The 14,387-nt window shown below is 37.2% G+C and overlaps 1 protein-coding gene and 1 long non-coding RNA gene across 7 annotated transcripts in view; one reads left to right on the top strand and one right to left on the bottom strand.

Moving 5' to 3' along the window:
- Positions 1 to 2,978, top strand: part of LOC111557085 — a 29,516-nt gene extending 26,538 nt beyond the window's left edge. For both annotated transcript variants that reach the window (XR_002736838.2, XR_006587021.1), the window contains one exon: positions 980 to 2,978. This is a non-coding gene — a long non-coding RNA (uncharacterized LOC111557085). The remainder of the gene's footprint in view (positions 1 to 979) is intronic.
- KAT6B (lysine acetyltransferase 6B) overlaps positions 1 to 14,387 on the bottom strand; it is a 199,588-nt gene that overhangs the window by 158,881 nt on the left and 26,320 nt on the right. For all 5 annotated transcript variants that reach the window (XM_045040177.1, XM_019813329.3, XM_045040176.1 and 2 more), the window contains exon 3: positions 12,492 to 13,370. In XM_045040177.1, coding sequence (XP_044896112.1) covers positions 12,492 to 13,112 — 621 coding nt within the window. In that variant the 5' untranslated portion in view covers positions 13,113 to 13,370. The remainder of the gene's footprint in view (positions 1 to 12,491; positions 13,371 to 14,387) is intronic.

Below are 14,387 nucleotides of genomic sequence, written 5' to 3'. Positions count from 1 at the left end.
ATAAGGACATCAATTTACACTTTTCCCTCAAGAGCAGAAGGGCCACTGCCCCTTCCACACCCTGGACCCTGCTCAGGTGCCCTTTCTAGCACGGCCCAGGAAAAGCTCACTACTTCACTATGTGAGGGCTAGGCAGTTGGAACAAACTATCCCTACTCAGTCTGGGCTATTATTATCTCCATTTGTCAGCTGAGGAAACTGAGACAGACTCGACTTGGGCAATGGAAAAAGTCAGGATTTGAACTAAGCATTCCGGCTCCAGAGCCGCCTCCTTTAGAATCATCTCTAAGATCCCTTTCAGGAGGAACAAGGGCCTTGTCCAATTAACACATCTAGACTATTTCCTCAACCACCTGAGTAGACTCTATTGCACATCTATAAAAGAAAGTTAGCCTTGGGCAGTGATTCCCAAACTTCTGCTGCACACTGACATTACCCAGCTTTTTTTTTTTTTTTTTTTAAATTTTTTTCAACGTTTATTTATTTTTGGGACAGAGAGAGACAGAGCATGAACGGTTAGGGGCAGAGAGAGAGGGAGACACAGAATCGGAAACAGGCTCCAGGCTCTGAGCCATCAGCCCAGAGCCCGACGCGGGGCTCGAACTCCCAGACCACGAGATCGTGACCTGGCTGAAGTCGGACGCTTAACCGACTGCGCCACCCAGGCGCCCCTACCCAGCTTTTCAAGAACTTCTAACGTCTAGCTCCCACCCTCATCACTGATCTCTCTGGTCTGTTTCTTCATCTGTAAAATTCCGTTAATAACAGTACTTATTTCTCAGAGTCCATAGAATAGTATTTTGTATATAATAAATATTTAGAACTTTGCCTGGTCCATAGTAAGCAGTATGAGTTTAATATTAACATTTTCTTATGTACTCTATATAGAGCCTTCAAATCTAGTATGAACTGTTTATTATGCACACTTTACAAGGTACATGTTTTAACCATATTCTTTTGTTTCTGTTGTATATCACAGACAAAATGGGGAAATGCAAGATTCAAAAACACAAATAATGAATTTCAGGAGAGTCAAGGCATTTCTTGCAAGATATATGGCGATGTTCTTCTATGTCAGATTAAAATAGGACCTAAAAAGCACTGGTCTCAGTGATACCTATTTATTTCATTTTGCTCTGAAATTTTCAGAAGCTAGAAAAATACACACAATTTGCACCTGATCAATGCTCTGCGAACTGCCTGCAGGATTGTGTTCATACCCCAGTAAGATTTATTGCTAACCAACATGCCATGCTAAATTGAAATCAAGATATTACACAATTTTCCAATAAAGAGGTAATTTTATAAGTTGGTATAAATGCTTTGTGAGGATGTAATTGTTGGCATCTTGTTATATTTCAATAGCTGGTGGAAAATGAGATAAGTTGGAAGGTTTACAGAGGGTCAGAGCTCATTAGATGAGAAGATCATCTTTTTTTTCAGCTCTAGAAAGCACATTTATAGGCTGATAAACTGTTATTCTTTAACAGTTGGAACAGTCAGTATTTCCAAAACATTCCAACTAAGTACAGCTACTGCAGAAGATTCTACTAAAACACTATGAAATGAAAGGAAAAGAATCCTTGGGGTTAACTGCCTTTATGAATCTTGATTTGATATTTATCTTTTCTGAGTTTTTACTAAGAACTGAAAATACAACATCCATCTACCTGCATATTTTTCTTTTTTTCCACCTTTATTGAGATATAATTGACATAACATTGTAAGCATGATAATCATTCATTTTAAAATAAGTCAGTTTCTTTTTCAGCCTATTTAGATTTTTCTAATTGAGGATTCAAATTTAAATAATAGACATAAAATTCTTCAGTTGTTACTTAGTATTTAAAATGTCACAAAAGAGCCTATCTTATTAAGTTGTCCTATGCATTCTGTGGGCATTTAAAGACAGACCTTTCTCTCTACAACTTTAAATGCACTTCTCAGGGAACATTTGGATATCCAAACTCCTATTGTTAAAAACTCTCAAGCTATTAGTGCCAAATCCATCCTTCAATTCAACTTGTGAGTAAAGAAACGCTAAGTGGAAGCAGGAGGCAAGTCCCTGTTCCTGCTCTCATGGAAATGATTTAGGATGTACCGTCAGACCTAGAGCTCAGGCCTCTTGACTCCCAGCCTTCAGCTAGCATTACCCCCATAAACTGTGATTCATTCTTTGCTAAGCAGACTTAGACCGTGTTATATCATAGCCCCCAAACCTTCCAAGATTTGCAACCTCCACTGTAAAAACTAATTTAGGTGAGGATACTGAAACCACTGTGTGACAGGCAGAATAATGCATCCCCACCAACACCACCAGTGTCCACTTCCTAATGCTAAGAACCTGTGAATCTGTCACCTTATATGGCAAAGTGACCCTATAGGTGTGATTAAGTTAAGGACTTTGAGATGGGGAGATTATCCAGGATTATCTAAGTGGCTCCAACCTAATCACATGAATCCTTTAAAAGCTGTCCAGGCTGTGGTCAGAATCAGATGTGATTACGGAAAAATGGTCTGAGAGATGCAGTACTGCTGGTTTTAAAGATGAGGGAGGGAGCCAGAGCCAAGGAATTTAGGCAGCACACAGAAGCTGGAAAAGGTGATAAAACACATTCTTCCCCTAGAGACTCCCCTGCCCACACTTTGATTTTAACCCAATGGGACCCATGTTGGATTTCTGACCTATAGAACCATAAGACAATAAATCTGCATTGTTTTAAGACACTAAGTCCGTGGTAATTTGTTGTAGCACTAATAGGAAATAATAGACACAAATGAAAAGTTATTCACATGGTCTAAGTATCACTCTACAAATTACTTACTAACTACAAAAAAGAAAACATGTCATTATAAAGATAGATCTAACAGATAAGCACCTTAACCAAATGGCCAAATAAGCACCACCAGTAATGACACAATCTAAAAGGATATTATCTCCTGACAGGACAAGAGGAAATACACATCACTCCCACAATATTCTTGCCAAAAATGTTTACTTGATTTTGATCATGAGAACACAATCAGATAAACACTAACTGTGGGACATCCTATAAGACAATGACCTAGACTTGTCAAAAATGTCCCTGATGTATTATTGTCAACTATACTCAAAAATATATTTTTTAAAATAATTTTAAAAAATAATTTAAAAATAAACAACAAAAAAAGTCACTGATGTGAAAAGCAAAAAAAGAGGGAAAACTGTTCTCTACTAAAGATACAATAATCAGGGTGCCTGGGTGGTTTAGCTGACTCTTGATTTCAGCCTAGGTCATGATCTCAGAGTCATATGAGATCAAGCCCAAGTGTCATGTCAAGCTCCATGCTAAGCATGGAGCCTGCTTGGGATTCATGTTCTCTCTCTCATTCTCTTTCATTTTTTCTCTCTCTCTCTCTCTCTCTCTCCACCCCCCCTTCTCTTCCCCACTCATGCTTACTCTCTCACTGTCTTTAAAGAAAAAAAAAAAAAAAAAAAAGAAGGGCGCCTGGGTAGTTCAGTTGGTTAAGCATCTGACTCTTGGTTTCTGCTCAGGTCATGATCTCGCAGATCGTGAGTTCAAGCCCGCATCAGGCTCTGTGCTGACACTGTGGAGCCTGCTTAGAATTCTTTTCTCCCTCTCTGCACAGTTTATCGCTCTCAAAATAAATAAATAAAGTTAAAATAAAACCAAAAAAAGATTTAACAACCAAATGCAATGCACAATCCTTAACTGGATCCCAGATTAAAAACAAAAGTTATGAGGCACCTGGGTGGCTCAGTGCTTAAGTGCCCAACTTCAGCTCAGGTCACAATCTCATGGTCCATGAGTTTGAGCCCCACATGAGGCTCTGTGATGACAGCTCAGAACCTGGAGCCTGCTTTGGATTCTGTGTCTCCATCTCTCTCTGCACCTCCTCCTCTCAAGCTCGCTCACTCTCTCTCTCAAAAATAAATAAACATTAAAAACAAAAGAAGCCATTTGGGAAAATATGGACTGTCTATTGGATAACACTCTTGTTTCACTACTAAATTTCTTACATAAAATAGTAATAGGAAAATGTTCCTCAGTATATAATTATTATGACTTAATGTCATAACATCTTAGTATCATAGTGTCTACCACTTATTTTCGAACAGTTCAAACAAAAATTATGAGTAAGTGTACGTATTTGTGCATACATACACACTTAAAAGAGGGAGAAAGAACAAATGTAACAAAATGCTTAACAATCGGTAAATCCAAGTAAAAGAAACACAGCACTTACTGTATTACTCTTTCAACTTTTCTGAAATATTGCAATTTCACAAATTACAAAGTTAAGGGGGAAATACCTTTCTGGTTCCCTCCACTGCCTATCTTTTCTAGTTTCCTCACAACCTGCCAGCAATCTAACTGGAATAGCTAATGTTCTTCAAAGATCCCACATTCTTCCACTAGCAGATCCTGTTTTCTGCAGCATTACTCACATCTCAAGGCTCTGGGTTGGGTTGTTTGTGAGAGAGGCTGGCAAGCTTGTGTGCACATAAACTGGGGAGGGGCAGAGGGAGGAAGAGAGGGGGAGAGGGAGAGCAAGAGGGAGGGAGGGAGGGAGGGAGGGAGGGAGAGAGAGAGAGAGAGAGAGAGAAAGAGAATCTCAAGAAGGCCCCCCCCCACCCAGTGCAGAGCCCAAGGGGGATGCGGGGGGGGGGGGGGGGCTCAATCTCACAACCCCGAGATCATGACCTGAGCAGAAATCAAGAGTGGGACACTCAACTGACTAAGCCAGTCACCCAGGTGCTTCTAAGGTTGGGTTTTGATATAAGGTAGAAGCTCCTATATGATTATTAAAATACCAGTTTTGGAAACAAGATCAAATATCAAATAGGAATCATCATTTGATGTCCTTTAATACTTTATTTTAGTTTGAGTATTCCTTGCTTCTCTTATTATTATTTCTCTTACTGCATATAAACTTTACCTCTCTTGAATTTTATCATTCCCATGTATGATCTAAGAGAGTCACAAGCATGGCAATAAACCACGGACAAAAATCGGGACTGGCCGCATCAGAAACAACTACAGAAACATTCAAGGACTGCCTGCCTCTGGCTCCCAGCCCACATCTCTTTGAGTATCACAGGCAGCCCAGACCAAAGCTCACCTCCTTCCTGTAGGCCTCATTGCTGTCCATATGGCAGCTTACTGACATCAAAGAAGATGGAAGAAATTATCTAAATTCACCAGGCTAGTCCCATTCCCTCCCTTGAACTGTAGAAGAGTCATTGATATCTCAATTACCTCTTCTGCAATACCTTTTTCCCTGCATGCTAAGATTTTGTAAAGCTAAAAAAAAAGGGGGGGGGGAGGGGGAGGGTACCAGACTAACAGATGGAGGATTAAGAACAAAAGACCTCCCTGACAGGGGGAACAAGAGCTAAAATGTTTGTATACCTACAATAATAGTACAGAACAAAAATTGAACTTGTAAATAAAATTAAGTTGTTCTTCTGAAACGCCTGTCTAGCTACAGACAGGAAAAGGCTCAGCATGGTTTCTATGTATGTTATGCTGTTTCTAATAGAAAGGACACAATCAAGCCAAAACAAACATCTGTTAAACAGTTAAGTTTGTTAATGAAACAAAATTGCAGCTGGTTTTATCAAAGATCAAAAGTGAAGCAAATTAGAGAAAGGATGTATGAACAAAGCTGGTTTCTAAAAAATAATGGCTAAAGAACTCTAAACCTACTTGTCAAATTAACACAAATCCTTCCTGGATTTTACTTACACCACTGATTAGTATTTATTTTGTAGCTTTGTGAAGGCCAGATTCACAGTTTAAATCTAATACCATTCACTCTAGAACTTTTGCCCATATAGTTCATTTTGCAGATTTTTCAAAATACTACCTTTCATAAAACAAAAAAGTTAGACTCCACATTAATATTCTGCTAATTAAAAGGCTCATTTACAAAAGGAAAACAACAGTATGCAGTTTGCAACTCCTGAAGACATCTCAGGGAAAGCAGTCCAGCCCCAAGCAGAAGCCCAATAATAGGGATTAGCATTTCACAACGTGCACCACCATACCTCCATTTCTTACATTTATAAACTCACATCACCACCTGAAGACAGGGAGATAAGAGCACCTCCACACAAATAAAAATGTTTTTTTCTCATGGCCCTGCTAACTCAAAATGTCACAAACAAATTACATGGCTGACTCATTTGCTAACTTTAATTTAGTAAGCTAATTGATGTTTATGTACTAAGAAATATTAATAGATCAGAAAGATCAAAGTACCTGAGAAGATGCAGATTCACATTTGAATGTTGGCATAACTAGAGATGAACAGTTTCATCAAATCTACTGTGGTTTAATGTACCAGCCAAGAAAATTGTTTGTAAACAAAACAAGATGTCATGGATTTACAATCAAAATTTGCCATTGCAAAGATAAAACAATGGCATTTTCTCATGTACCCTTTGTACATTAAGGTACAAAGAAAATACATAAAATATAGACCTTCATTCTGAGAAACATTCAAATGTACTACTTACTACATAAGGTTTGAAGAGAAAGAATGAATAAAAACCTTTGCCATCCCAGATACCATCATAATAAATTAGCAAACATCTCCTGTTAAGTAACTTCAAAGTGATAAAACATTGATTTTCTTGGCACTGTGAGTATAACAAATGTAGCTGTTATGTAAGCCAAACAGGTATATGGAATACAACAGTAAGTCCCTGAAAGCTGCTGAAAATATCCAGAATTAGTCAAAACACCACACCCTTAGCATCCCTAATGCTTGGAAAATACCATTAGGAAATAAGAAAATAGACTATATATGTGTGTGTGTGTGTGTGTGTGTGTGTGTGTGTGTGTGTGTGTGTGTATACATATGTGTGTATGTATACGTATGTATGTGTGTGTGTGTGTGTGTATGTGTATATCTGTGTGTGTGTGTGTGTGTGATTCAGGACAAGATGATGTGTTGCCGAAAAGGCAGCTGCAAGTATCAAAACTGTCTAAGATCCAAAGAGTTAAAAGGAATGTTTAAGACTCATTTTCACAGTCAAAAATCCTGACCTAATGTTGCTACTTTACCTGAAGCCTATTTCATTAGAAGTCTAGACAAGTCCCATCTTGATAAAAGCTCAAAAGTGGAACAAGCTGTCATGCCTCTGAGTACAACAGAAAGACTCATTCACTCTTCATTTTATCTTTCCCTTGACCCAACTAACTAGTTTGAGACAATCCAAGTGCTCTCTCAATAATGTCTCAACAACTGGTATTATCTGCTCACAAAAGCAGTGCTTAGATAGTCTGCTATTTGGAAGAACTACTGAAGCTTAATTATAGGAACAACATAAACTACAATATTTTTTTCTTTCCTGACCCTGAAACAGCAGGTATTGATCTATCTAGTCTTCCACATTGTAATAGGTTTCTGTCTGACTTTAGTCATTCTAAAACTGACTTTCATCCATACCAATTCCAAAATTCAGGTTATACAAAGAGTATATTTTGCAATGTTTAGGGCTTTATCCAACTTTCAGCTGAATACACATAGCTAAGCACTCTTTGAGAAATGTGACATCTGCAATACAAAGGACACCAATTCAAAGGAAAACTAAGAAGGTCAACAGAGAGGAGGACACTTGGACTCTCTATAATTAGCAGATAAAAAAAATACACACATTTCTGCCAAAAAGATCCAGAGTCTGAGACTATGAACGATTCCCCTAGGGCCGAGAGACTTCTGGAAGCCTGCCACATCAAAGAACAATATGGACTAGTGAATGGTCCTTCACAAAGTACAGGCAATTGGAAAAGTCCCAGAAAAAGACAAGGAGGGTCTCTCTAGGGCAGGGATAATGGGACTGGAGAGGCGAAGACAAAGTGGTGAAAACCAAAGAAAGGAATCTAAAAATAAAGTTCTTTTATTTATGACATTGACACAAAAGTGATGTAGGATGCATGTTAATATTATATTTATGGAAATATTTCATACTAATAACATTGCCAAAGCCCTAATAAAATACCTCCCTAGAAGGGAGTGGGGGACAAACAGATAACAAACTGAAAGAGCCAAGACCACAAGTGATTTTTAACACAATTTTGTCTCTCAGCCCCATTTTGGACCATAAACTCATCTTCACTTTTTTTCTTAGGGACAGTATCATTGTTTTTGTAATTCTGTTTGAAGGCTTCTGTAAGATTTCATTTCTCCAACAAAAAACATCAAAAGACCTACCTGATATTAGAAGCATCTCCCTTTCCAACTATAGCAGCCTAAAATGAGAATTCCCATATTTTGTACTGTACTGGAAACATACCAATATTTGATACTTAATAAATTATAGCAAAATACTCCCAATAAAGTGAAATACCAATCAGTTTAAAATTGAACTGATTTCATAAAAATGCTAAAGCTCAAATATTCAAATGGAATCTTAATGCTACAAAGTGTGTGGTGATAACTGAAGTCTCTCTTAGAATATTTGACTTTCCAAAGTCCTCATAATCTGACCTAATTGAGCTTTACCACTTTTAATGAGAAACACTAATACTATCCTTTAGGACTTCCCTCACCAAGTCAAAGATAAAGTTTTATCTTCAGTGGTTTAATTCATTTCCATATCACCTCACCAAAGAGAGCTTTCTTAAATAAATACAAAGAAGTTATGCTAAGGAGCCAGTGTGGTAATATCCAATTTGAATTCTAGACTATCAGAAGATGTGCAATTACATTTCAGAAAGGAAGAAGCCCTTCTATTTTAACTTGCATTGTATTCTTCCTAGCAGCCATGCATAGGAATGATGATGATGTTAAATCTAATTAGACACAGATTTACTACTTTCCCTACTATTTTTCCATATTGCTAATATTATAAATAGCACCTGCTTTAAAAACTGTAATAAGCTCACTGCAACTATCAAATTTAAAATACCAGAAATCTATTTGTTGGGGGAAAACAGCTTCTAAACAGTTGAGGAAATGTAAGAAATACTTTTACTGTTAATGAAAAGCCAGCAATGTTAACCAGTATACAGCCCAGCAGTAAAGAGGTCTGGAGTCACACTATCTTCTTAGAATGTTGGCTTCACCACTCACTAGCTCTATAAATTACTTAGGCTTTGAGTCCCACTTTTTCATGTGCAAAACAAGGATAATAATCTTATGGCCCTCACAGTTATTGTGACAAGTCAAGGAGATAATAAATGTAAAAGCACTTGGAATACTGCCAGCATTTAACACTTAAGAAATGTTAGTTATTATTTTTACTATTTTTGTTTCATTTTCACAATTAAATGGAACTGCACAGCAAAAACACTTCTCTGAGACATTAGTTGACTAAATTGTGAGATAACTCCATCTCTGTACAGTTGTCTTTTATATCATAAATGTCTTCCCACAATGCAAAATCTATAAATTTCTAGCACATCAAGAACAATGATAATCTGCCCTTCGAATATATTAGAGAAAGTCCTATATACACGAAACCATAGTACAACCAGTCTACATTCAGATCCAAGTACAGAAGCTAAAGTAAGAAAAATCAAAAACCAGCAATACATTATGGTTTTAGTATAAGAAACAACAAATATTTTCTACAGTATTAACATACTTACATTGGCTATTTGACATTTTGGATCCCTTTGAGAATCTGATTAAAACAAAAACAACAACAAAAAGCAATAGGCCCTAACCCTAGAAAAACGCATGGATACTGGTAACTTTATATTAGATTTCTGGGGATTTGTGACCTATCTTTCCCAAGTTCATTCATAGACCCAGGTTAAGAATTTCTATTACAATTACTTACCAATTTTACATGGTTTTAAACTATTTACCACTTGTAATCTCAAAGGGCAATATTACATTTTCACCAAGGTAAAATACTATTGCAAATATACCACACAAACAATCCAATACCTTGTGGCCAAACTGACTTGATAAGATTTTTATTTTTATTTGTTCTTTTTTAAGAATTAGATCAAGTAAAATCATAAAGTAAAAATTCTAGGACTCATTTCCTCTGTTTTCCTTGTTCTATGATGATGCTAATTGGACAATATGAAAAGATCAGCATCATAGAAGGAGCAGTAACAATTGCATGCTAAGCAATAAATTACTCTGTTCTCAATCCTAGACACTTCCAGACATGAATTTTCCTTTAGACTAAAAATACTTCTAAAGAGATGCCGCATGAAAAAAAAAAAATGATAAGGTTAGCAAGAAATGATGGGCAAGGTTAAAGAAAGGATAAAAAAGGGACTGGAGAATTTGTAGTGACTTCTACCTGGATGACAAATTTATTGAAAAATACTATTAAATTACCTAAAGCTGCCTGAATTAGTCCAGGTACCTGGTAATTATAAAATCTTAATATACCTCAGGGTAATGTACAGGTTTTGAAAACAAAGATATCCAAATCCACCAAGAAATGGATCTACATTCCTTTAAGGAATTTCCTCATGGTATATATAAGCTCTTATAAAAAAATATTTAATGAGAAACCTAAGTGCTTAACGTGGCTTTGTCAGACATAAGAATTAGGATTTGAGTCACTCAGTACACTTTTTTGAAACAAATATTATTAAAATAAAATTTTTTATAGGTAACTTCTTTAAGAACACATTTTCTCACAAAGAATTGAGGGTTGTTAACACAAATACCACCGAAAGATAAAATAAATGTGAGGAAAACTAATAAAAATAAAATTAAGAAATAAATGCAGGGGTGCCTGGGTGGCTCAGTTGGTTGAACATCCGACTTCAGCTCAGGTCATGATCTCACAATTCATGCGTTCGAGCCCTGGGTGGGGCTCAATGCTGTCAGCACAGAGCCCACTTCAGATACTTTGTCCCCTCTCTCTCTCTCTGCCTCTCCTCTGTTTGCACTCATGTGTGCTTTCCCTCTCTCTCTCTCTCCCTCTCTAAAATAAACAAATGTTAAAAAAAAGAAAGAAAGAAATACTAGGGGGTACCTGGCTGGCTCAGTCAGTACAGCATGCGACCCTCCACCTAGAGTTTGTAGGTTCAAGCCCCACTTTGGGTATGGAGAGTACTTAAAAAAAATTAAACCTAGGTGGTTCAGTCTGTTGATCATCATGATTTAGGCTCTTTGTTGGTTCAGTCGGCGAGCACTCTTGATTTCAGTACAGGTCATGATCCCAGAGTTGTGGGATCAAGCTCTGCATTGGGCTCGGCTCTGAGCATGGAGCCTGCTTAAGATTCTCTCTCTCACCCTCTTGCCCCCTTCCCAACTCATGCTTTCTCTAAATAAATAAATTCAAGAAAGAAAGAAAGAAAGAAAGAAAGAAAGAAAGAAAGAAAGAAAGAAAGAAAGAAAGAAAGAAAGAAAGAGGAAGAAAGAAAAGAGAAAAAGAAAGACGGAGGGAGGGAGGGAGGGAAGGAGGGAGGGAAGGAAGGAAGGAAGGAAGGAAGGAAGGAAGGAAGGAAGGCAGGCAGGCAGGCAGGCTAGAAAGGCAAATCACCTGGTCCTACCCAGTTTCTAGAGCTGGGTCTCTATCAGCTTAAACCACTGAGGGAAGTAGAGTCCATCTCAAGAGCTGGCAGTACCCAAAGAAGAAAAACAAGCTATCAGGTGCACAACTTTCCTTAACACTTGTGTTTCCATCACTCCTAGAAATGTAGTCAATGCCTACAACTACACTTTCTGCCAACAATGAAAGGCCTAAATTATTATAAACAATTTGCTATTGCTCTACTTAGGTTTTAGTTTGGGAGACACCTTCAGTAGCTTGGAAATGAAACAAAAATCCTACTCGATCAAAGATTTAAATTACAGAAGTCATTTATATGTATAAGTGAGAAAACTGTCATATATGTATAAATACTCCAGAAATAACATAAGACCCAGAGAAACTAAACAGTAAAAGATATGGCATGACACAAAATAAACATTCACTTTCACCCACTGAGAATCAGATAATAATAAATTACTTCAAATTGAAATACGCAGGATTTAGGTCACACATTAAAACAATTCCAGGAATGCACAGGTTATCGGTATTAATATAATTAACTAGTCTATAGAGCTGTCTTCTCTGAAAATAATAAAGAGAAAAATGTATCAATTATACCTCAATAAAGCTGAACAGATAAATTATAAATAATTTAATATTTTTTAAAGAGAAAAATATACAATGGCCTTTCTTAGACTTTTGAAATATATATGGTCCTGCCTTGATGAAAGAGGATTAAAGTTACTATCCAGGTCCCTTCATGCACTCACAAATTAGCAACTAGTGTTTAAAAAACAAATTGCATAATCATCACATTAAATTCTTCCTAATAAGGAAACCCCTAATACATAGTAAAACAGTATAGAACAATTTATATTAAAAAATATATACATTTTAAAATATAAAAGCCTGCTCTAAAGCAAAAGATATGATTTTATTCAACTTCACTCAGAACTTTTGTACATATAGAATTTAACTGAAACTGTACAAGACAGATGGGCAATACTTAGAATATATTGTCTTTACTTACCTGATCTTTCTCATGGGGTAGAAGGCTGACAGGTGGTAGCGAGGACGGGAAAGCACTGGGATACTTGGGAGCCCCTTTGCAGTCTAAGCTTCCATAATTGACCCTGTACTGCGGTCCATCTTTCAGTAACCTCCCATTGTTCACTGCACGTTTGGCCCCTAGTCGCAGCCGCTGCTGAAAGGCTGGGTTGTTGGTGGTGCTTATGAGATCACTTTGACTTCTGAGATACTTCTCGATGTTCTTCAGGGAGGAGCCATTTGGCTCCTCGAGTCCTTCAATTGCTCTCCTTAAAAGTTTATTCCAATCCACATTGCGGAGATCATTACATGATCCCCTAGACCCCTTGGTTGACTTAGGAAAAGTGCCTGGTTTAACTGATGAAAAGCGCCCAGGGTTGTCTGGGTCCTTATAGGAGGCAAGGCCTTTGTTGGTGACTTTAAGAACTGAGCCATCCTGAACACTGAGTTCCAGCTGTTCAGAGACTGTCTTCTTATCCAACCCATGGGAAGTGCTGACTGCATGGCAGATTCTCTCTTCAGAGGGCCTTTGCTTTTGCTTTTTTATTTTCTGTATAGCTTCAAGAATCCACTCTGTATAAAGTGGGTTTGCAAGTTTTACCATGGTTGACAAATGACTTCTTCAATACCAAAGTTACCCATAGAGGTTCTCCTTGTATTTAACAGAACTTGAACATTTAAAAGTCATTTACAATTCAACAAATGGGCAAAATATTCCAGACCGTATTAAACAAAACCTCACAAACATCCATCCTTAAGAGATTAAAAACAGGACACACAGGCAATGTTGATAGTTGTCTTATTTGACCAACGGGAAAGACTGCATTCGGGTGAAGAACATCTTTAACAAGGAAATCAAGACCTTAAAGGATAAAAAGGGGGAAAAGGTCCTTAATAATGGAACTTTGAAAAATAAAAGACTCTTTAGTATTACTTTTCAGATGCAAAAGGCCCACAGAAGTAATGACAGGCAAGTGTTATGTAACAAAGCCACAGTGACTATATTTCCTAACCAGAAATTGGGTCACAGTCTGAGAAGGAAATTTTTTTTAGGACTCTCACTTGTTATTTATTATGAAGTCATTATGGAGCACTGAAAAGATAACACCTACGTACTTATTTAATGGATTAACCTTTATTGAAATTAATAACATTACATGAGTAGCTCAAGATATATGTCTATTCTAAACATAAAACCAACCTCAAAGAGTAAGTCTACGACACAAAAAATCTGATGAAAGTATAGCTGACTCGAACAATATGAGGGATTGGGGCATCAACCCCCACATAGTCAAAAATCTACCTATAACTTTTGACTCCCCAAAAACGTAACTACTAATAGCCTACTGTTAACTGGAAGCCTTTCCAATAACATAAACGGTTGATTAACACATTTTGTAAGTTATATTTATTACATACTGTATTTTTAAAATAAAGTTAGCTAGAGAAAAGAAAATGTTATTAAGAAAATCATAAGGATGAGAGGGGTGCTTGGGTGGCTCAGTCAGTTAAGTGTCTGACTCTTGATTTCAGCTCAGGTCATGATCTCACAGTTTGTGGGATTGAGCCCCATGTCAGGCTCTATGCTGACAGCATTGAACCTACTTGGGATGCTCTCTCTCTCTGCTCCTCCCCTGTTGGCATGCATGGTTGTTCAAAATAAATACTTAAAAAAAAAAAAAATCTTCAACTTAAAAAAGGCAATAATCCAATAATCCTGATTCTTCTATTTCAGCTAGATATTTCCCAAGTCACACATAAGAAAATTTCTCATCTAGCCACTTCTATGGAATCATATCCTCCCATCCCTTTGCAAAGGGTCTGTGACACTCTCTAACCCACAGGTTGGAAAACTGAAACTAATATGGTAACATAACCC

The sequence above is a fragment of the Felis catus genome, chromosome D2 (genome assembly GCF_018350175.1).
Source record: "Felis catus isolate Fca126 chromosome D2, F.catus_Fca126_mat1.0, whole genome shotgun sequence".
NCBI lineage: Eukaryota > Metazoa > Chordata > Mammalia > Carnivora > Felidae > Felis > Felis catus.
This window is presented reverse-complemented; position numbering and strand designations above follow the sequence as displayed.